This window comes from Bos indicus x Bos taurus, chromosome 10 (assembly GCF_003369695.1).
Source record: "Bos indicus x Bos taurus breed Angus x Brahman F1 hybrid chromosome 10, Bos_hybrid_MaternalHap_v2.0, whole genome shotgun sequence".
Classification (NCBI taxonomy): Eukaryota; Metazoa; Chordata; class Mammalia; order Artiodactyla; family Bovidae; genus Bos; species Bos indicus x Bos taurus.
This window is the reverse complement of record NC_040085.1, coordinates 37,168,167-37,192,677: the sequence shown is the minus strand read 5'-3', so window position 1 is coordinate 37,192,677 and position 24,511 is coordinate 37,168,167. Positions and strand designations below refer to the sequence as shown.

The window sequence follows — 24,511 nt, the reverse complement described above, 5'->3', positions numbered from 1 at the left end:
GTTTGATACTCTGATGACAATATCCCAGCTATTATTTACTGTACTGTCAGACTTTTTGTTATTAAGTATTCCTTTCAGCTACTCATGCTTTAAAACATCAGTGCTGATACAGTTTTAACTCATTATGAATTGTGGCTAATGTAAGAAATGTCATTATCATAATTTTAAGTATGTGTGTGTGAGTATATATAACTTAAACTCTTCTACTAACCATCACCTAGTAGAGATTCTTCAGGAATTTGTGTATTTGAGCTAATGACACTTTTTACAATGAGCATATTATTTGATTCTCCACAAATGTCTTTTTAAAAACTAGGGTCCTCAAATGACTATTTATTCTCTTTGATTTTGAGTCCCCCAATTTTTTTTTTACTTTTATCTAATAAAATATTAATATATCATATTATATTATGAAAATAAACCTAATTCTATTTGAATTAACAATTCTGATTTGTATTCATATAGAGTCACTTTCCTCCAACCACTTTTATATACCTGTCTGTGTGAATAAGCTTAAAAGCCACACAGAGTACATTTTATATATTTATAAAATAACTATAGAAAGGCAGGAAAAAGCTAGCCTATAAATTAGTTATTTCCAAATTCTGCTTAAAATTACCTGTGGAACTGAATGAAGATAGGTAGCATTGCTCAATAAGAGAAAACGTTCTGTTTAAGAGTCTGCATTTCTGTGCATGAGTGTACATACATGTACATGTGTTAGCTGCTTAGGTAACTAGTTATATATAAAGGGGTCTGGAGAAAGGAAGGGTGGTATAGTGTTAGGCAGAATGCTGCATTTTGAAAAGATACAGAAAATATTGTGAGGATAAAGTCACTCTTTTTCATGTTTTCTCATAGTAAAATGATAGATACTATTTGGGACTGTTATAGTACCATGTCATATATAGTAAGGAGTCAGATATTTACCATATCTTCCCCTTTTTAATGTGGATTGAATATGTGGTTTTGATACAGAAATCATAGTCCAGTTATCCTGAATAATGATAGCACATACTTGTAGCCCTGTTATATCCTATGGCATATAGTATTAGTTTGCTTTACTTTTCTTAGTATTTCAGTGTTATCTTAACACTTCTTTCACAATCAGTTTTAATCCAAGGTTATGTGGTAGATTATTCATAAGTAGGAGTAGCTCAGAAAGATAATGTAGTGATTATATAGTTTTCCATGTTGTACTGAAATAATCACATGTGCATCATCGTGACTCAGCCTATTTTGCAAAAATGTTTTAACAATTTCTTTTTCTATGTTCACTTCATTAAGGTTTACATATATTCTGTCCAGATCACCTATTAGTCAGAATATATCTAATTTTGACCTGTTAGTCAAAATATATCTAATTTATGTATTGGGAAACACAATTATCTGTTACTTCCCTAAAACTTATTTTACTTATTATCTTTCAAAGTAGTACTAACTATGTATTTTTGTTTATGTTTTTCTATTTTGCTTGGCTTTTTGAACATGTCTGGATTCAATCATTTTAGAAGGTAATTATTATTTCTTTTGCTTGAAAATTATATTTCTATATTTTAAATAATTCTAATAAAAATAACATGTTTCTCTTTTTTAGGAAAAACCTTTCAGCTCTACTCTCATAATCTTATTGCTTTGTTTGAACAAGCCAAAAAACCAGGACTAGCTGCCCATATTCAAACTCATAGGTTTCCAGATCGCATACTACCAAGGTACTAAATATTTTGATTCTGCTGGGAGTGAGGGGAATTAGTGTCTATTTTTAAAGCGACCAGTCTTCTTGCCCACTGAAAAACTTCCTTTGTCTTAGTTTTGAAAGGTAGTTTACATTAAAGTAAATGTCATATAGAATTCAAAAGATAAGTGTTTTATGATATAAATTCCCAGGCCCCACTTCAGACCTATGCTATCATATAGTTTGGAGTCATAGTTTAAGATGTTTTTTTTTAAAGCTCCTTGACTAATTCTGATGGAACTGATTCACAGATCACTCAGTTTGAGAACCACTGTAGTAGAGTACATTTATATTGTCCTGTGTTTACAGAAAGTTCGCTTTAACCACAAAGATTCCTGATACAAAGGGCTGCCACAAATGTTGCATAGGTGAGTAAATACTATTTCTCAAACTGAATGGTTAGAACTTTTAACATCTTTAAAATTATCTGTAAAGTTCTTAGAGTATTAAATAAAGGAAGGGAAGCTTTATATTTGTTTTAAATAAGGAGTTAAGGGGCCATTGAAGCACAGGAATGTATAGTGGGACATGGCATAAAAGCGCTTGAAGATAATAGCCCTGACCCGATGCTTTCTCGGAGCACAATGTTCCTCAGATTTTTTTAACCACAGTCCCTAAGGCTCTTTCTCTGCTAATATCCTAGCTTTCAGTTAGCACTTACCATTTACTTAACAGTTATTGAGTAGTGCTTTATGAACATTATTATTTCAGGACTCTGGCCAACTCTAAAGTTAGAGGGAGCAGTCCATACAAGACCACTCTCACTTCTGTTACCAATAATAAGTCTACCAATTATAACCTTCATGGTCAGAATTTCACTGATATGACTCAGAAATCGCTGAAAGTGGTTATACTCTTGGCTTTGATTTGTTACAGGGAAAGGATATAGATTAAAATCAGCTAAAGGAAGATGTGCATAGGGCAGAGCCCAGGAAAGATACAAGATGCAGAGCTTCTGTTGTCCTCCATAGAGTGTGGATAGTGTTACTTTTCAGGCAGTGATGTGTGATAATACACAGCATTGCTAACTAGGTAAGCTTACTCAACAACCTCAGCGTTCAGAGGTTTTACTAGGGCTCTATCACGTAGGCATGCTCGACTGCCCACGTGGCTGACCTCAGTATCTAGCCCTTCTGGAGGTCAAGTGATGCTGCATGACCCAAAGCCCCTACCCTAAATTGCATGGTTGGTCTTTATGGCCTGATTATTCCCCATCCTGAGACTATCCAATGTTGTCCAGACCATGGGGTCACAAAGAATCGGACATGACTTAGCAACTGAGCAACAACAATGTATCAGCACTGCCTTTGTAAAGAAAACTGAGTTAGCTTTTGGGTGAGTATAATTCAGTAGTTGCTTTTAGCTAAACGTTATGTTTTCATATAAAAATATTCAGTGTTTTGGGTGTGTCTGTTTTGTTTCTTTTCAGTCAGAAACCCTTACACGGGACATAAATACCTCTGTGGAGCTTTACAGTCTGGAATTGTTTTACTTCAGTGGTATGAGCCAATGCAGAAATTCATGTTGATAAAGGTATATATTCCTTTGTTTACATTGTCTTGTTTAGAAAACACTAATGTATAATTGAACCTAAAATTGTAGAATCCCATTGCTACCAGCCAGGATCATGTTTATAGGTATTTATTTGGTTTAGGGGCTTTTGTGTTCTTAAGACTTTAAAGATTTCATCTTTATTTTATATTAATAAACTTCCAGAAATAACACACTCATAAAGAAGAATGTGGCCAATTCTCTAAAATATATGTTTATGGAAAACTGATCCTTATCATGATCATTTAGATGTAGTCATTTTTTTAATTGAAGTATTATATTGTGTTTCAGGTATAGAGCAAAGTGTTCAGTTGTATATTTCTTTTTTCAGATTGTTTTCATGATAGATTATTAAAGGTATTAAATATAGATTCCTATGTTACACAATAAATCCTTATTGCTTATGTATTTTATGTATAGTAGTTTGTATATGTAGACTTCTTATTTATCCATTGCCCACTCCCTTTCTTTGTTTTTTATGTCTGTTTCTGTTTTGTATATAGATTCATTTGTATTGTTTTTTAGATTCCACATATAAGTGATATCATGTATTATTTGTCTGACTTACTTCACTAAGCATGATATTGTCTAGGTCCATCCATGTTGCTGCAGTGGCAGTGTTTCATTCTTTTTATGGCTGAATAATATCCCATTGAATATATACAGCACGTCTTATGCCAGTCACCTGTTGATGTGCACTTGGATTGTTCCCATGTCTTGGCTGTTGTAAATAGTGCTGCTGTGAATGCTGGGGCGCGTCTATCTTTTAGTTTCATCTTTTCCAGGGTATTCCGGGAGTAGGATTGCAGGTTCATATGGAAGCTCACTTTTCTGTTTTTTAAGGAACCTCCATAGTGACTATACCAATTTACATTCCTACCAGTAGTGTAGGAGTGTTCTCTTTCCTCCAAACCCTCCTCAGCATTTATTATTTCTAGACTTTTTAATAGTGGCCTTTACGATTTGTGTGAGGTGGTACCTCATTGTAGTTTTGATATGTATTTCTCTAATAATTAGCAGTGTTGAGCATCTTTTCATGTGCTTAGTAGCAATCTGTATGTCTTCTTTGGGAAAATGTCTATTTAGGTCTTCTGCCCATTTTTTGATTGGGTTTTTTCTTTTCTTGATATTCGAGTTATATGAACTGTATATGTACTTTGGAAATTAAGCCCTTGTTGGTCACATTATTTACAAATATATTCTCCCATTCTGTACATTTTCTTTTTTGTTTTATTTATGGTTTCCTTTGCTATGCAAAAGCTTTTAAGTTCGATTAGGTCCTATTTGTTTATTTTTGTTTTTATTTATTTCTTTATTTAACTTAGGAGACTGATCTAAGAAAATATTGCTACAATTTTTGTGCGTCTTTAAGCTATTTTGAGTTTATTTTTGTATATGGTAAGAGGGAGTATTCTAACCTTATTGATTTACATGAGGCTGTCCCACTTTCATAATGCTGCCTTGTTGTAGATTAGTTGACCATAGGTCTGTGGATTTATTTCTAATCTCTCTATTCTGTTCCATTGATCTGTATGTCTGTTTTTGTGCCAGTAAGAGGGAGTCATTTCTTAGAATCAGATCAATCAAGAAAATGAAAGCCTTTCTGTTGAATTTATTCAGCAACAGAATGAATGAGAAGATTGTTTCTAAATTATGCTCCTTTTTTCTTGCAGCACTTTGATTTTCCTTTGCCAAGTCCTTTGAATGTTTTTGAAATGCTGGTAATACCAGAACAAGAATATCCTATGGTCTGTGTAGCTATTAGCAAAGGCACCGAATTAAATCAGGTAGTTCAGTTTGAGACAATCAATTTGAACTCTGCATCCTCATGGTTTACAGAAATTGGTGCTGGTAAGTGTTTTTTACTTTATGTTAAAGTATTAATGCTTTTGTCTATAGAAGAAGCAGAACAGGTTCAACCTGCATGGGCTTTCTAGTAGAGTTTCCCAAGTAAGCACAGAGGATCATGTACATATAGTTTATTATCTCTGTTTGCCAGAGGCAATTTGATACATACAAAGTATTTTACCAAGAAAAATTTTAGTGATTCCCAGCAGTTAAAAGTCTTAGTTGTTGTCAGTTAATATTTGGACTTACTAAATAAATAAGTTTTCTAAGATAGTTTTCAGATTTTATCAACTTCTCAAGCAAAGAAATTCACTTTTTTTTAAATCAGTTTTTCCCCCTACACTTCCTAAAACCATTGAGTTCTAGTACTTTTCAGACTTAAATAGAAGCTTCTCATTTGTGGCCTCCAAGCATTACCATTTAAAGTTACAGGGAATATTATATCTCTTGCATTTTCTGAGAATGGTTTGTTAGCCTAGAATTTTATCAGACATGTCTCAGTGAAAGCTCTAAAAAGATTGGGAGGTTTATTTTCAAACTTTAAAATTGGAACAAATCAGTCAAGAATTTATGTTAAAAATTAGTAAAATGAAGGTCTTCATTCTGCCCGTTTACTGTTTTTGTTGTACTTGTGTATTGTCACCCCAGGTTTATCAAGCCATTTTTACATATGAAGTCAAGCAAGCTTTAGTTATAACTGTTTCATTACTGACCCCTTTTTCTTTATCATCTTGAGAAGAAGTCTATTATAAGTTATCATAAGTTCTTATTAAATATCTTTGGCTTTTGATGATCTTTAGGCTACACTATAAGAACTCTTTATACATCCCAGCTACTGAAGTTAATGGAGAACTGCACTAATGTCACTTTCAGGATAAGAATCAGTATGACCTATTAGTGTCCTAATAAATGTTCAACAACAGACTTTTGGGCTGCAGAGAAGCCTCGTTTATAGCAGTTGCCTGTTTCTGTGGTATAAACACTCTCACCACAGCCAATTTCAAAATACCAGCTTAATGTCATTTAACTTGCAAAATTTCTGAAAATTTATCAGTCCAGTACAAGCCAGTTCCAGCATGCCTTGGACTATTATCACTGTTTTTGTGCACCAGATGCTAATTTCCAGTAGAATAAAATAGGAATATATTCTTTACCCTCCCCCCATCCTCCACTCTCCCCGCCCCCCCGCTCTGCCCACCCCCCCCCCCCCCCGCACTCATTTTTCTTTCTAATTTGTTAATGCTTTTGGTTGAGTTAGATGCATACTCTCATGGTATAACTAACAGGAAGGTGCAAATAGCATTGTTTTATTATCATGAAATATAAGCAAGCCAAATAGAAATGTGTTCCTATTAGATACTTACTGCTAAAAAGAAGGGTTATAGGTCCGTTCATTTTAAAACCAAGATCATGTTTGGCAGACAGCCTCAACTTGTTTATAAGTTGTTCATATATAATAATAGTGTAGAGAAAGTTATTTCATATTTCATATGATTAATGTAAATTTGCAAACCACTTTCTTCTGTATCTTGTATTAGGAGGTTACATTGTTTAAGGCTGGGCATTCAATGAGTCCTTTTGTGAATTTGCAGGGGTGAGGTTCAGGAGTTGTTGTTTGCTTTTTAATGCCAGAGGTACACTGTTCTATCCACTTATAACACAATCTAGGCTAAAATTATGGCAGACCCAAAATTGCTTCCCAAGGAGAGCCAGAACTCTGAGGGTATACATTCAAATCACCCTAAAGCAGAGATTGTCCTTATTAGGTTTCTCCATTTTCACAAATGATTGCTAATCTATCTCCCAGCTATGTTGATTGCTGAGACCATACCTTGACTTGACAGCAGTTTTAACAATTAAAATGAACTCCTACTCCAAGACTCTCTTAGTCTTATTTTGATTAATTGTTGCAGTATCCTTTTCTCCAAGGATGGTGCTTAGTAATTATCATCAGCACACAATAAGATCAGATCAGTCGCTCAGTCATGTCTGACTCTTTGCGACCCCATGAATCACAGCACGTCAGGCCTCCCTGTCCATCACCAACTCCCAGAGTTCACTCAGACTCACGTCCATCGAGTCAGTGATGCCATTCAGCCATCTCATCCTCTGTCGTCCCCTTCTCCTCCTGCCCCCAATCCCTCCCAGCATCAGGGTCTTTTCCAGTGAATCAACTCTTCGCATGAGGTGGCCAAAGTACTGGAGTTTCAGCTTTAGCATCATTCCTTCCAAAGAAATCCCAGGGCTGATCTCCTTCAGAATGGACCGGTTGGATCTCCTTGCAGTGCAAGGGACTCTCAAGAGTCTTCTCCAACACCACAGTTCAAAAGCATCAATTCTTCAGCGCTCAGCCTTCTTCACAGTCCAACTCTCACATCCATACATGACCATAGGAAAAACCATAGCCTTGACTAGACAGACGAACCTTTGTTGGCAAAGTAATGTCTCTGCTTTTGAATATGCTATCTAGGTTGGTCATAACTTTCCTTCCAAGGAGTAAGCGTCTTTTAATTTCATAGCTGCAGTCACCATCTGTAGTGATTTTGGAGCCCCTCAAAATAAAGTCTGACACTGTTTCCACTGTTTCCCCATCTATTTCCCATGAAGTGGTGGGACCAGATGCCATGATCTTCATTTTCTGAATGTTGACCTTTAAGCCAACTTTTTCACTCTCCACTTTCACTTTCATCAAGAGGCTTTTGAGTTCCTCTTCACTTTCTGCCATAAGGGTGGTGTTATCTGCATATCTGAGGTTGTTGATATTTCTCCCGGCAATCTTGATTCCAGCTTGTGTTTCTTCCAGTCCAGCGTTTCTCATGATGTACTCTGCATATAAGTTAAATAAACAGGGTGACAATATACAGCCTTGACGAACTCCTTTTCCTATTTGGAACCAGTCTGTTGTTCCATGTCCAGTTCTAACTGTTGAAAAGCTATTTTTTTTTTTTTTTTTGGAATATTGCCTGAGAAACAACACTTTACCAATTCTGTACATCTGGATTCTTCACTATATATGGATTTTGGAATGTCCACAAATACCCCAAAATAATGTGTAAGATTTTGTGTTTATGCTCAGATGTGCAGTTTTTAAGGGAGAGGATCTATGGGTTTTCCCAAAAGATGTAGTTAAGAATGACTGCTCTAAATAATCTAAAATCTTTGCATGGTTTCACCTAGGCCATTCATGCAATCTGAGTGGCTAAAATAGTTTTACCAAAAATGTTTTGCAAAAATGTCATCACTTACATTAGCAGATGTTTATCAGCCAAGTAGTGAAAGTTGCTTCCTGCAAAGATACTGTTGACAGTATTGTTCATTATGTCAACTGGTGTCCTGTTAATAAAGGAACTCCAACCTACACTCACAGTGGAAACAGTATCAGACTTTATTTTTTTGGGCTCCAAAATCACTGCAGATGGTGACTGCAGCCATGAAATTAAAAGACGCTTACTCCTTGGAAGGAAAGTTATGACCAACCTAGATAGCATATTCAAAAGCAGACATTACTTTGCCAGCAAAGGTCCATCTAGGCAGGGCTATGGTTTCTCTGGTGGTCATGTATGGATGCGAGAGTTGGACTATGAAGAAAGCTGAGTGCCAAAGAATTGATGCTTTTGAACTGTGGTGTTGGAGAAGACTCTTGAGAGTCCCTTGGACTGCAAGGAGATCCAAACAGTCCATTCTAAAGGAGATCAGCCCTGGGATTTCTTTGGAAGGAATGATGCTAAAGCTGAAACTCTAGTAGTTTGGCCACCTCATGCGAAGAGTTGATTCACTGGAAAAGATTCTGATGCTGAGAGGGATTGGGGGCAGGAGGAGAAGGGGACAACAGAGGATGAGATGGCTGGATGGCATCACCAACTCGATGGACGTGAGTTTGAGTGAACTCCGGGAGATGGTGATGGACAGGGAGGCCTGGCGTGCTGCGATTCATGGGGTCACGGAGAGTCGGACACGACTGAGCGACTGAACTGAACTGAATCGAACTTACACTCACACCCCAATAACCAGAAAAATTGCTCTCTGATCATAGTTTCATTAGTACTTTTTTTGCTTTTTCTGAATTACTGACTTCTTGGTTTTTTTTTTTTATCTCAGAGACACTGTGACCCACCTGACTGATCTTGTTTTCATCTTCTCATTGGCTACTATAAAATGCAGAGCAAAATCTAATCGCTATATAACATGCATCTTCCTTCCCCATATTTACCATTTGCTTCATTTTATTTTTGTAATATACCTTTCTGGAACTCTCCGAGGTATTAATTAAATATAATATTGAGCCTTTCTCAGTTAGCCTTGCTTAAGACTTTGTTTTTTAAATTGACTTATATACATTTTTTTGAGAAGACAATTACAAAATATAACTTTTTGTGTTAAACTTCAAAGAAAAAAATCAGAATTTGTGTTTCTTTTCTAAGTTCTAATTTTTAAAGCATATTATATAACTGTAACCTTGTTTTCCTTTTCCCTCCAAGGCAACCAGCAGTTAGATTCCATTCATGTAACACAGTTGGAGAGAGATACTGTTTTAGTGTGTTTGGACAGTAAGTACTATTTTAAAGTTTATTCTAAGTATACTACTTGATATACCTTTTCATGAACTAGATTCTAATAGAATCACTAGAGTAGATTTTGACTTTCCACCTTAAGTAGCCGTGTTTTATTGATGAAAAACGTAAATTATTTACATATATAGTAATTAATTAATTGATCTGTTTGTCAGTACTGTCCTCTGTGACCTTTTTCTTTATTTTGTTTGGCCTACTTGGAAATATTGTCCAGTCGACCCTCTGTATCCATGGGTTCCACATCCTTTATTCAATCAACCATGGATTGAAAATATTCAGAAAAAAAAATTCCAGAAAGCTCACAAAAACAAACCTGAATTTGCTGAGTGCCTGACAATTATTTATACAGCTTTTACATTGTGTTACTGTATTATAAGTAATCTAAGACCTACTACATAGCACAATATATAACTCAATATTATGTCTAACCTATAAGGGAAAAGAATCTGAAAAGATATGTATATACCCCCACACACATACATGGGCTTCCCCCATAGCTCAGTGGGAAAGAATCTGCCTGCAGTGAAGGAGAGGAAGGAAATGCCAGTTTGATCCCTGGGTCAGGAAAATCCCCTGGAGGAGGGTGTGGCAACCTACTCCAGTGTTCTTGCCTTGAAACTCTCACGGGCAGAGGAGCCTGGTGGGCTGCAGTCTATAGGATCACAAAGAGTTGGACACAACTGAAGTGACTGAGCACACATATATACATATATATAACTGAATTGGTGTGCTGTACACCTGAAACTTACACAATATTGTAAATCAGCTATATTTCAATAAAAAATATTATAAAATATTAAACTATGGAGAGATATGTATAGGTTATATGCAAACACTAGGCCATTTTATATGCTCAAGGGACTTGAGCATCCATGGATTTCGATCTCCTTGATGGGTACAGGAACCAATCCCCCATGGATACCAAGGGACAACGATAATTAGAACAGTTTGCAATAACCTTGGGGTAAAATTCTGTATAAACTATTCTGAGAGTTTTTTCATAAATCATTGTAATTAATGAAAAAATAGAAGATTATACTAATATGATCACTTATATAACATAAACTTTTAGAATCCTGTCAGTGTAATATTCTAATTTACAAATAGATTTGAGATCTTTACCTGTAGTTGTAATTCTTTTAATGTAGGGAGAGATGTTATTGATAGATGTATGTTGTGCTATATATGCAGTGAAGAAGCAGAAAAACTTTTAACAGGTTTTTTTCAGTTTTTCAAACAAAGCACTCTGATTCCTAAAATCTGCTTTACTTGAATGCAATGAATCCTGCAAGTAAAATTCTCCCGGACTTGGAATTATATTTGAAACTTGGCAATATTCTCTGTGGTTTGATTCATTCCAGTATTTGAAAATTATTAAAGCTTCTCTTTGATGCTTAGGGTTATTTTTTAAATTGTTTCACTACTGAATTTGCCGTATTTTTGTCTTAATTTCTCTTTTCTAAAGCATTCCCTTTTGGATTTGCCTTATAGACTCATAAAGATCATCTAATATTATAGATAAGTAAACCAAATCCCACAATGTTTCATTTTCCCACTATCCCTTAAGTATTTTTGATTCTTTGAATACTGATAAGATTAGAGTGTTTTTTGGTTACTTTTAAGTGAATTCAGTGAATTCTTTTTTACTCAAAACAAGTAGAAAGCTCAGTACTGATTAATCAGATAAAGAGATGATCAGAATTTAATGGTAATAATGTTTAACCTTTAACATTAAACCCTTAAATACCTTCTGAGCCATCCAAGGATTTATTATTCATTTTGTTCATTTATATATTTTGTCAAAAAATTTTTAAACCTTTGATTAACTAAGCCTTCCATTTCCCAGCTATTCATGGTAAATGGGAAGTTGACTTTCTTCAGTTAGTTTTTTTTCTCTTAAGGGAGCAGAAAAAATTATTTGTCAACTATACAGTATAAAGCAGTTTTACCAAGCAGGAATAGAGATAGGCCTATAATCACAAATCATGATAGACAAATGAGGAAGTTTGCAGAGAGAAAATATTTTGCAAGTCAGAGCTAAGAAGGTTAAATTAAAAAACAAATGGGCGAAAGGGAAATAGAATTATTCACATACACTGTGTATCCCACAGTTTACTGTTTACTGATCACAGTTTACTGATAAAGAAATTGACTCTTGAGAGTACTATCTTTTTGTCCCTCATACTTCTGTAGAATGTTAGTCACAGACTAAAGTTAAGAATACTGCTATATTACTTATATGTTATGTAATTTGTAAGGGGAAAAAAAATCAACTCGTATTGCTGAATATTTAGGCATCAAGTTAACCACTATTAAAGAAACACTGCACTTTAAAAAAAATCAGAATGTTAGTGTTGAATAACTGTGTTTAAAAAAAAAAATAGTAACAGGGCTGCCATTTACAAAGGAGGCCTTACTTGTATAGAACGTATCAATGACAGTTTTTCACTGAGCATGCTTGAATCAAGAGAAACAATTTAACTTTATTAAGGTAAGGTAAAGGTAAAAGCTCATGTATATCCATGTAAAGTATCCATGTAAAATCCATATATCAAGTTACATTTGTTTTAACAAATTTGTATTTCCAGTCTTGACTTGTTTTTTCTTTTTTAAGAATTTGTAAAAATTGTAAATCTACAAGGAAAACTAAAATCAAGTAAGAAACTGGCCTCTGAGCTAAGTTTTGATTTTCGCATCGAATCTGTAGGTAAGTCTCCGTTTTAAAATAATGCATTTAGAGAGCTTGGTTTTTTGTTCCTTCTGTTCTTAACGGTTACCTACACTAGCACGGTCTCATAGGCATTTCTTTGATATAGAAATGTTCTCTGTGTTCGTAAATACAATAGTCATTAATCATACTTGTTAAGCATTTAAAACATGGCTGGTGCTACATTTTAATTTTTTTTATTTTAATTAATTTAAAATTTGATGTAAATAGCCACATGTGGCTTGTTCCTATCATATTAGACAGTGCAGGTCTGGACCATAATAATCTTTTATTGTTGTTTCTTGAATATTTAAAACCTGAAATCATTTCTTAAATTTCCACATATTGTTCCCTTTGCTGCATCAAGTGAATTATACTTCTTCCAGTACTTTCCAAATCATGAAGGTATTTGTGTGATGTGATTAACAGTGTTAAAATTCTTTGCCATGTAAGATTCTGATTGGTGTGTGTTGGTGGTTTTGCTTTTAGGTCTATTTAAATGTAATAGCTAGTTTTCCACAGAATCTGGAAAATACTGCTATGCCATTTGAATTTACTTCCTCGTCAATGAGTGTTTAACTCTGTAATATCATTGATGTTATGATAAAAAAAATTATGTTTTATTATTTTTTGCATCCTCACTGATTAATGTCAGTAACTATTTTCCTCAGCAGTAATAGGACTTATGAAAAACTACTGTAGGTGGGAACATTTTGAATAGTCTATAATATGATTCTACCATAAGTCAAAAACAGTTAATCAAAATTGATTTTTATTTAGGCCATAAAAAATGTGTATTTTAAAATTAAATGTATATAACTTTTAAAAACATGTTTCTCACTATTTAGAAAATTTTCTGTTTGTTTTAATATTTTAATGGTTTCTCAAATGCAGTTTTGCCCTGTCTCAAAGTTTTGCCTTATCCCTCTGGGTAAACATCTCACATATAAATAATTTGCTTATGATTGGAAATTTTAATCTTCTTAAGCGGAAAACCTAAACTTTCTGTAATGCTATGACAAAAGGAATTTTGGAAATAGTTTCTTCTTTTACTCCTTTGTATTCTGGATATTGCATACTAATTCCTAAGATTTAATATTTTCAATAGAGATTCCAACATATAGATCTTTAGATTCTCTTAATTTTAAGTGAAACACACTTGTACCTCAACTTTCTCATATGTGCCGGACGTTTTAGGAAATTTTAGTTGTTATACAAAAGTTTGTTCCTCCTAGGCTACAATCTCTTCTTTCCAGTGAATCTTGGAATAATTCCAAGGATGCTCATAGGGAAAAAGAGTCCTTTTAAGACACCTTTTAAAAATAAAGCCACTACCTGTTTTTTCATTTCGTGGTTAGTGAAATTTGTATAATTTGTCACTGTAAAATTATGTTTATTGAGGTAAATTATGTCTCCAGAATATTTTTACATTAACTTTTTAGAGTCAGTATTCAGTAAAAGGTATAATAAATTTCAATCACTTTCTCTCATCACCTTTACTGGTACAGGGCATATGGCTAACTCTTCAACAATTAAATTGGTTCTTTCCCTCATTCTTACTCCCTCACTCACTCCAGCCTCTGGCCAGGAAAGGACCAGAGGCCTGCTGCCCCCCACCCCCAAATTGGGATCCCTGCCACTCTGTAAACCATGAAGTGACCCCATGTGGGTGCCTCAGTGGGTCCAGACCTGTGCTTGGTGCCAGGCAAGACACAGAAATGGACAAGGCACAGGGAGAACAGGTTTCCTTTCAGCCTTCAGCCACCTCAGGGAATTGTGGGAGATGGATGAGGAGCAGGAGGGGACATGGCATGTCATGGGGTGGCCACACTTTGGGCCCTCCTAAAGTGGGTCATTCCTGAATCCAAAGCCATCAAGAAGGTGAGCAAGCTTGGCTCAGATCTGTGAACACTCTTGTGGGCAGCAGGTCCCACAAGCCCAGGGCAATGTTCCAGAGGACTCCAGAGGCCTGATAGGGCTGGGGTAAGAGTGGGGAGTATTGTAGCTGAGAGTGCCTAGCCCCTCCAATAAGAACTGGTTCACAGATCAGAAATATTCATGTATGGTTAAATTTTGAGACAGGTTTATTTTTGAAAATTAATTTTGCATTAGGGAAAATATGAGCATAAATAAAAGATGCTTCCTTAATAGCTACTTCTAAATATATGATAGTATTTAAATAGTCAGGTCTTTTATCCAAAAAAGCAATTATATGTTCTTATTATTTTATTTAGCCTTATAAGACAAAATTCATGGGGTCACAAAGAGTCGGACATGACTGAGCAACTGAACTGAACTGAACTGATAAGACAAAAGATAGTATATGAAAGAAAAATTAATGTGCTGATATCCACTCATCAGAAGCCCATTTTTAAATAAATGCTTGTTATAATATATCTTAAGAAAACTTCTGTGACACTGCCTCAATATATTATTTGAGCTTTGGCATGTCTTAGCCACAAAAACGTTGGGAACTAATGATCTAGACAGTGGAATTTTGCACCAAGTAACCTTATATTATCACTGATTAAAAACAGTCAGGGAAAAAAATAAATAAATAAATAAAAACAGTCAGGGAAAATGTATAATGCAGTGCTCTGTGCCTTATTTTACTCCTGATCTCCCTTATCCTTTTTAGTATGCCTTCAAGACAGTGTATTGGCTTTTTGGAAACACGGAATGCAGGGTAAAAGCTTCAAATCAGATGAGGTAAGAGTTCTCTAATTATCTCCAGGGATTCTCACTAAAGATTTTAATTGTTGCAATATTCATTTTATGCATTTTCTCTCTGAACCCATATTGGCTATGTTTAGTGCCTTTAGTGCCGGTAGAACAAAATTGCCAGTGTTTTCCCTTCAAAAAATATCCAGTTTTGTATTTATTGTATTCTCAGTGGCCAAAGGAATAGTCAAACATGAGTTTACACAATTTCAGTCCTCTTATTTGTAATTTATAAATATGGTCACTAAGCTTACTAAACTTTTCTAAAGGTAATAAGCCTTCTCTATAGTCTACAACTGTGGAGCTTCTTTCTTAATATTATATCTAAAATTCTAAGTTAATATGTGTTGAATCACAGGACTAAGGAAAATCTAAGAAAATTTGCTCACTAAGTATTTATTGCGTACCATATACATTTAGGATGCTGTTGTTATTATAGCATTGAAGACATAATGAATATAATTATGAATAGTATCAAACCCTTGTGATGTCTATGTTCCAGGCACTTTACAAATATTAGTTTATTGAAGGCAAGTAGAATAGTAGGGTTTTTAAGTACCATTCAAAGTAAGGTTGGGCTCCCCTGGTGGCTCAGACAGTAAAGAATCCACCTGCAATGTGGGAGACCTGGGTTTATTCCCTGGGTTGGAAAGATCCCCTGGAGGAAGGCATGACAGAGTAAGATTAGATATTGTTCATATTCCCTATTTTACAGGCAGAGAGGTTAACTAACTTAACGAGAGTTACAGAGCTAGTTCAGTGGCAGAGCCTAGATGTGAAGGGTTTTCAAAAATCTCTTCTACTGAGATCATCAGGATACATTTCATGTAGGAGATAGGACTTAGGCTCCCACCTTAAGAGATTAATTCTAGCAAAAATGTTTCCCATTTGTGTGAGTACCTATGTAGTTCTTTTACACCAAGGTCTCACAAATTTATGGACTTACAACTATTCCCACCTCTTATATGAGTGCAGAATTAGAATGCTACCAAGTAAAAATGACATAAATCAGCTGTCTTCAGTTTATCTAGTTACTGACCTATGTCACTAAATGTCACCAGAATGCTGCATTTAATGAAGCCTACAGGCCTCTTTACTGTCATAAGATTAACTGTCCTTAAGTGCTATTTTCATTGTGTCAGTCCTGTGGTTAGAAATCTGTAGAATATACTTCACTGTCAGTTCAGGTCGGTCGCTCAGTCATGTCCAACTCTTTGTGACCCCAGGGACTGCAGCATGCCAGGCCTCCCTGTCCATGACCAACTCCCGGAGCTTATTCAAACTCATGTCCATCAAGTCAGTGATGCCATCCAACCATCTCATCCTGTCGTCCCCTTCTCCCACCTTCAGTCTTTCCCAGCATCAGGGTCTTTTCCAGTGAGTCAGTTCTTCACACCAGGTGGCCAAAGTATTGGAGTTTCAGCTTCAACATCAGTCCTTCCAGTGAACATTCAGGACTTATTTCCTGCAGGATGGACTGGTTGGATCTCCTTGCAGTCCAAGGGACTCACAAGAGTCTTCAACATCACAGTTCAAAAGCATCAATTATTCGCCGCTCACCTTTCTTCATAGTCCAACTCTTACATCCATACATGACTACTGGAAAAACCATAGCCTTGACTAGACAGACGAACCTTTGTTGACAAAGTAATGTCTCTGCTTTTTAACATGCTGTCTAGGTTGGTCATAACTTTTCTTCCAAAGAGTAAGCATCTTTTTAATTTCATGGCTGCAGTCACCATCTGCAGTGATTTTGAAGCTCAAGAAAATAAAGTCTGCCACTGTCTCCACTGTTTCTCCATCTACTTGCCATGAAATGGTGGGACCGGATGCCATGATCTTAGTTTTCTGAATGTTGAGCTTTAAGCCAACTTTTTCACTCTCCTCTTTCACTTTCATCAAGAGGCTCTTTAGTTCTTCTTCACTTTCTGCCATAAGGATGATGTCATCTGCATATCTGAGGTTACTGATTTTTCTCCCGGCAGTCTTGATTCCAGCTTGTGCTTCATCTAGCCCAACGTTTCTCATGATGTACACTGCATATAAGTGACAGCCCACTCCAGTGTTCTTGCCTGGAGAATCCCAGGGACGGGGTAGCCTGGTGGGCTGCTGTCTATGGGGTCGCACAGAGACGGACACGACTGAAGCGACTTAGCAGCAACAGCAACAAGCACGGTGACAATATACAGCCTTGATGTACTCCTTTTCCTATTTGGAACCAGTCTGTTGTTCCATGTCCAATTCTAACTGTTGCTTCCTGACCTGCATACAGAGATTAGAAAGTCTTCCTCAGTGATCAGTGCAAAGAAATAGAGGAAAACAACAGAATGGGGAAGACTAGAGATCTCTTCAAGAAAATTAGAGATACCAAGAGAACATTTCATGCACAGATGGGCTCGATAAAGGACAGAAACGGTATGGACCTAACAAAAGCAGAAGATATTAAGAAGAGGTGCAAGAATACACAGAAGAACTACACAAAAAAAGATCTTCATGACCCAGATAATCACGATGGTGTGATCACTCACTTAGAGCCAGACATCCTATAATGTGAAGTCAAGTGGGCCTTAGGAAGCATCACTACGAACAAAGCTAGTGGAAGTAATGGAATTCCAGTTGAGCTATTTCATATCCTAAAAGATGATGCTGTGAAAGTGCTGCACTCAATATGCCAGCAAATTTAGAAAACTCAGCAGTGGCCACAAGACTGGAAAAGGTCAGTTTTCATTCCAGTCCCTAAGAAAAGCAATGCCAAAGAATGCCCAAACTACTGCACAATTGCACTCATCTCACACGCTAGCAAAGTAATGCTCGAAATTCTCCAAGCCAGGCTTCAGCAATACGTGAACCGTGAACTTCCAGATGTTCAAGCTGGATTTAGAAAAGGCAGAATAACCAGAGATCAAATTGCCAACATCCACTGGATCATCGAAAAAGCGAGAGAGTTCCAGAAAAACATCTGTTTCTGCTTTATTGACTATGCCAAAGCCATTGACTGTGTGGATCACAATAAACTGTGGAAAGTTCTTAAAGAGATGGGAATACTTCACTACATCAAATGTGAATTCTGCTTCTTCTGCTAAGTCATCTTGCTTACCTTTTTCTTTTTGGTTTTGCTCTCATCCTTCAATTTGGGCCTAGCTAGAAGGAAATGGCAACCCACTCCAGTGTTCTTGCCTGGAGAAACCCAGGGACGGGGAAGCCTAGTGGGCTGCCATCTATGGGGTCACACAGAGTCAGACACGACTGAAGTGACTTAGCAGCAGCAGCAACAGAATGATCATAATGTAATATTCAGCCACTCCAGTCCACAGTGATTGGAACATTTCTGAACTTAATACTCTGAAAATCAACTCCACTTAGTATAGCACCAGATTTATTTTCTTGATTCAAGTTCATTAGTTCCAGGACTTGCCTGGTGGCTCAGAATGGTGGTAAAGAATCCACCTGCCAGTGCAGGAGACACAGATTCAACCCCTGATCTAGGAAGATCCTACATTCCATGGAGCAACTAAGCCCATGTGCCACACCTACTGAGCCTGTGCTCTAGAGCCTGCGAGCCACAACTCCTGAAGCCCGCATGCCCTAGAACCCGTGCTGCAAAACAGAAGAAGCCACCACAGTGAGAAGAATGTGTAACTAGGGGGTAGCCCCCCGTTCACCACAACTAGAGAAAAGCCCACACAACAGCAAAGACCCAGCACAGCCCCCAAAAATGAAATAACATTTTTTTATTTTTAATGATATTTTTAATACTTATTTTATATTTACATTGTCATAGTTTGGGTTCCTCCAAAAGCTGACCCTGAAAGAAGGATCCAAGTGGCAAGTAGTGTATTTGTGAGTAGATACCAGAAAACAAGTGATAAAGTGAGGACCACGGAGAAAGGCAGAAAGCCAACAAAAGCATATTTAATAAATCCCATAGGGACTACTGAGGGACAGTGTGGGACATAGCTCAGATTTAGCTCACTCTAAGATGGAGACACAAGTGTGTTTACACACCGGCTGCTGGCCCCTGTTAGTGAAGAGTTGCCCCCAGAAGTATAAACTACCCACACTTTGGAATAGTAGCTGTGCCTGTCTGAGCACTTTCTTTAGTTTTGGAGAAGACAGAGCAGAGGAATACCACCAGTACACAGATGTAAGACACTGGTGCATGGGAGTCTGTCGGAGCTCTGCTGAAATCAGGTGGGCCATGAGACGCTACCTCAAGCATCTGTGCTGTAGGGGCTGTGCAGTCTAGCAGACTTATATTCAAATCTTGGCTCTCCCAAGTTACATTAGTTCTCTGAGTCTTTAATAATAGGGGAATGATAGTACATATCATAAAGAGTTCTAAGTAAAGTGCCTGGCCCATACCCCATACATGATGATTTGTTTCTAATAATAAGCAGTTCAGAAAAACTTAACTAAAATTTTTTCCATTTGAAGAATGGAATCAAAAACTATCAAAAACTATGATTCTAATCAATAATTGCTCTAGCTAAATGATTTTTAAATTATTATTTAAATAATATGGGGAATAAGATATTACTGATGGGTGTTTTCTCTCATAGGTTACCCAGGAGATTTCAGATGAAACAAGAGTTTTCCGCTTATTAGGATCAGACAGGTAATAGTTTGGTTGTTTTATTACCAAAGGAGTTCAGCAATTGTATTTTTATTTACACTGTCACCTCTGATTATATTTCAAACAAAACTTTTTTTCAATGTGTTTATTTATTTTCTTGAAGTAGGTTGGTTTAGAATATTATGTTTCATATGTGCAGCTGTGTATTTCTAGTTCTGCACTGTTCAGTGTGCTCACCACCAGAAGCTCAGTTTCCTTCCATCAGCGCACAGTGGACCCTGTTTACCCGTTTCGCTCTCCCTCCACCCCTACCTCTTCCCTCTGGTAGCCACTCTGCATTTACGTGTTTGTTTTTGTTTGGTGTTTTCATTTATTTTTGTGTATGTTAAATGAAACTCTTAGAGGCCTCAGAATCTTAGAGAAATTTCCCCGTATCTTTATTAAGAGAGAAATATTTTAATTAGTCAGTTAAGGAAGCTTTCATTAGTGTGTGAGGATCATGATTCTAGAGATAGTTACTCTCAGCCCAGGCAGAATGTGTTAACACAGATATCTATGTCCCTAGTTGCATGATACATTTGTGGGTCTTTTATCATTTCTTCCTGGCATGTTAACTTCTGTTAACTGTTACTGCATAAATCCAACGGAATGTGCACCTTGTGACTTTAACTTTATATATCAGAAGATATTTGACTCAGTCTCTGAGCTCGTTCTAAAGCAGAAGGAATTATGTGGTCTCTGTGATCAAAGTGAAAGATAGGTTCTAAAACTATGCCCTCTTATGAAAAAAACTTATACCTTTTGTTCTTCAGAATCTATATTGTATACCTCTACAATGAGTAAAATACCTATTTTTCCCACCAAGAGTTGTTAACTGCAGCAAAAGATCAAGACCTCTGGTCTTCAAGTTCAGTCTAGTCACAATCATTGCTTAAATATTATACACTTAAGGGGAGAATTGGAGTTATACCTCCATAAAAAATTTAAAGAGACTTGTGTAAGGAGAAAAAGGATTTTGGGGAAATGACAGCTACCTTAGTAGTAAAGGGAAGTCCACAGAGCATGGCAACTAGTCCTGCAAAGAAAGAATTTGAGGACCATCTGGTAAATGACTCTAGAATGGGAGGCTCTTTCCTTCTCCAAAAGGAAGGGCTGACAAAAGAATTGTACATCATCCAGTGATCCTGGCACTCCAGTAAAATACAGTAAGAGAAAGTTCCTTTTCATAGAGGATAGGCGTCAGAAGGCATTTCTTATAGTTACTTGTTTCCTTCCTACTCCTTCCTCTAGAATTTTCTCTTTCACCTATTCCCTTTTTTGTCTATATTGTTTTTCCATTTTCTGTCACTGTTTGCCCTAAAAAACTACTTTTCTCAAACCATTGCCTTGTCCTGGTTATCTTCTTACTTGAGAATCTCCTTGATTTTAAGATATGTATCTTAACCAAAGTTTTTGTCTTAATTTTTAAAGAGATTTGTTACACTATATTGTTTAAATATAGGTATTAGTGTCTAGGAGGAAAGAAAACTAACTGTAGAATATTAATAATGGGCAGTTGAATTATGGGTAATTTTATTTTCCCCTTCTGTTTTTTATAATGCATAATTCAAGTATATATAACTTTTCTGTTGTTTTCATTTAAAAGGTAATAATATGCTAGTTGTAGGAAATTTCTGCACTAGAAAAATGCACAGTATTATGCAACTCCCCCCTCGCATTTCCCTTTCTAGACTTTTTTCTCTGCATGGGCATATTATTTTTTATTTTGTTCTCAAACCTATCTTCCTACAGTTTAGAACCTATGATAATGACACTTGATTGGTTTTTGGGTTTTCTTCCTATTGGTCCTTTCATTGAACTCTTTCCCTGCCCTTGCTCCAGCGACAAGGGAGATGGCCCCACTTCATAGTTTTTAAAACTATTCTTTTCAGATATCTTAAAGAACTGTGTGAGTAGGTATCTCTTAAAACTCCATTTTATTCTCTTAACCCTTCCTCCAGCCCCTTGTTGTTCATGTATATTCTAAAGCTTTATTATACTTTTGTTTACATGTATGAGTAAGCAAATTTGATTTGGGTTAGAATAAGATGAGACTCTCCTGAAACATTTTCAGTATTTTTGATATCTCAGTTGGTAAAGAATCCCCCTGCAGTGCAGGAGACTCCAGTTTGATTCCTGGGTCGGGAAGATTCACTGGAGAAAGAATAGGCTACCCACTCCAATATCCTTGGGCTTCCCTTGTGGCTAGCTTGGTAAAGAATCCCCCTGCAATGCAGGAGACTCCAGTTTGATTCCTGGGTCGGGAAGATCCGCTGGAGAAAGGATAGGCTACCCACTCCACTTCTTGGGCTTCCCTTGTGTCTCAGCTTGGTAAAGAATCCCCCTGCAATGCAGGAGACCTGGGTTCGATCCCTGGGTTGGGAAAATCCCCTGGAGAAGGGAAAGGCTACCCACTCCAGTATTCTGGCCTGGAGAATTCCATGGACTACATGGGGACACAAAGAGTTGGACACAACTGAGCGACTTGCACTTTCACTTTCACATTCATAAATCCATCAATTCTTACTCAGTTTTGTTTTTAAGCTATAAAACATAAAGCTCAATTTGACTATCTATGATCTCTGTAATCTTGTGTGAACATGAACAGTGATATTCTTCTCTCCCAGTTTGATGTTAGTATTTGAAGATAAAATCTCTTTTCTTACTCTAACGAGATTTTTGTTTTGATTTAATTGCAGGGTTGTTGTTTTGGAAAGTAGACCAACAGAAAATCCTACTGCACACAGCAATCTTTACATCTTGGCTGGACATGAAAATAGTTACTAAGCAACAGAAACTGGTCTCAAATGACAAGAAAATGAATATACTCCACTGAAAGGAAAAATATCTTGAGGAAATTCAGTACAAACTATACTATGATTTGCTTTAATTGTTATGAGTTATATCTCAAATGATCTGTACTTTAAGGTAGGATTCAGTATTTTCTGTAGCTGGAAACAGCTATTCTATCTCTTGCCACTATGTGGTGGTTTTTTTCAAGTTTGCTTAATAAAAGCTATGAGACAAATAGTCCTCTAGTTCCAGGAAACACAGTCTTTTAAAAAAAAAATAATGTTTGTAACAAGGGTGCCATTGATATTTTTAGATAACAACTTGTGATTATCTTCAGATAGGTAAATTTAGTGACAGTTTTCTCATTTTATACCATGTTTTATTCCTTCTTAATGAACATAATTTGATAAAGAAATTATCAGATAAGCCTTTCACTTTTACATTGGCCATTCTGTATGTTTTTGTAAAATAGAATATTTAATCCTTATTTATTAATCTCTTGCTGGAGTGGTGTAATGTATCTAACTTTTAGTAAAGGAGGGTTGCAGAGCAGCTTAAATTTTTTTATAATGTGTAAAAATTTTGTTTACTTTTTAAGACTAGTACTTTGAGGGGTTAAAGGCTGTGTTTGGAGGTTCAGTACATACATGCAATTTTATTTAACACAAGTATTTTGTAATATTATTATCCAGAATTGCCTTAAAAGGGAGTTTTCTGTTTTCAACTACATATAGTTGTAGGGGGTCATACAGAAGATAATGATGATGGTCGAAATATTGTTAGAAGGAGTGTGTCTGTCTAGATGTGCCTACCGTGTGTATGTATTCTTGACAAGCAGTATAATATACCTGTGATTTTTTTTTTACATTAGGGATAATGCATAAGAAATTAATCTTCATATATATTACCATCCCTAATGTAGAGGGGGAAAGTATTTAACTGCCCATGATATATATTTTACATATACTATGCCAGAGGAGAAAATGTAAAGCAACTACACATGTATTCTTCAGTTTTTTACCATACATAGATCTTCATTTTGAGTAGGTTTAAGAAAAAAATCTTTAAATGAAATTTAATTCCTGATGGGATAGTATAAAATAAGTATTATAAAAACTAGTATTCTAAAGATAGGAAAGGATAGGGCCATTCTTGAGTTTTCTTCCTTTCTGCTATTGTTAATATTAAAAATTAAAGCATCACATTGGTACCTATTATCTTAATATGTTTAACAGTTACCTTTGAGATGATGAACAAGGGGTTAATAGTAACAAAGTATGGATTCTTTTTGAGCAGGTCCTTGAGAGGAAGACAGTGTAACTATCTCATTCAGTCTGTAGTGATCCCACATAGTAGGTATGATCATCATCTCCATTTTTCAGATGAGGAAATAAGGGGTTAGCAAGGTTGAGACTTACCCAGTTCACACAGCAAGTTAGTGATTGAGCCAGACCATGAGTCTTGTGACTCTGTTCCTTTTGCTATGCAATATGCAAACAATAAAATGTTATGCAAATGAAATATATAAAGTTTTGTCCTTTTAAAATGTATATATGATTTCAGTAAGTGTGTCACTGTTTATTTTGGTTATGTTAAATGGGGCCTCTGGACTGAAGGACACTGGATACGATAGATGTCAGGGAGTCCTACACAAAACAGGAAATAGTCATGTTGTGTTTACAAAGACCAACATCCTCCTCCTCTCTGAATCCTGGCTGCCAGATCTTCCCATCCAACAATATTGGAAGAGTCTTCTCTGTGCCATCTGACCAGTGCAAATGAAAAGACCTAAACAGATCCTGACATCAGACATGGCCTGGCTAAACTGCCCAGCTGGGTAACTCTACAATGAAAATCATAGTTAATGTGCCCACCACCTCACGCATGCATCCGGACTTGCAGTTATTCTTTTAGTCCCATGCTATTAAAAATGATTAAACAACCAGGAGTTATGAAACATCCAAAGAAGCCTC

General features: G+C 36.2%; 1 protein-coding gene across 4 annotated transcripts in view; it reads left to right on the top strand.

Annotated features, from left to right (window-relative positions):
* Positions 1-24,088, top strand: part of MAP4K5 (mitogen-activated protein kinase kinase kinase kinase 5) — a 127,146-nt gene extending 103,058 nt beyond the window's left edge. For 3 of the 4 annotated variants that reach the window (XM_027553710.1, XM_027553708.1, XM_027553709.1), the window contains exons 24-33: positions 1,512-1,514; positions 1,598-1,712; positions 2,045-2,103; positions 3,165-3,268; positions 4,960-5,137; positions 9,613-9,681; positions 12,320-12,412; positions 15,051-15,121; positions 19,693-19,748; positions 22,445-24,088. In XM_027553710.1, coding sequence (XP_027409511.1) covers positions 1,512-1,514; positions 1,598-1,712; positions 2,045-2,103; positions 3,165-3,268; positions 4,960-5,137; positions 9,613-9,681; positions 12,320-12,412; positions 15,051-15,121; positions 19,693-19,748; positions 22,445-22,532 — 836 coding nt within the window. In that variant the 3' untranslated portion in view covers positions 22,533-24,088. Of the gene's footprint in view, positions 1-1,511; positions 1,515-1,597; positions 1,713-2,044; positions 2,104-3,164; positions 3,269-4,959; positions 5,138-9,612; positions 9,682-11,170; positions 12,413-15,050; positions 15,122-19,692; positions 19,749-22,444 lie in introns of all 4 variants that reach the window. The other variant, XR_003513081.1, reaches the window with a different exon arrangement.
* Positions 24,089-24,511: the final 423 nt, after the last annotated feature.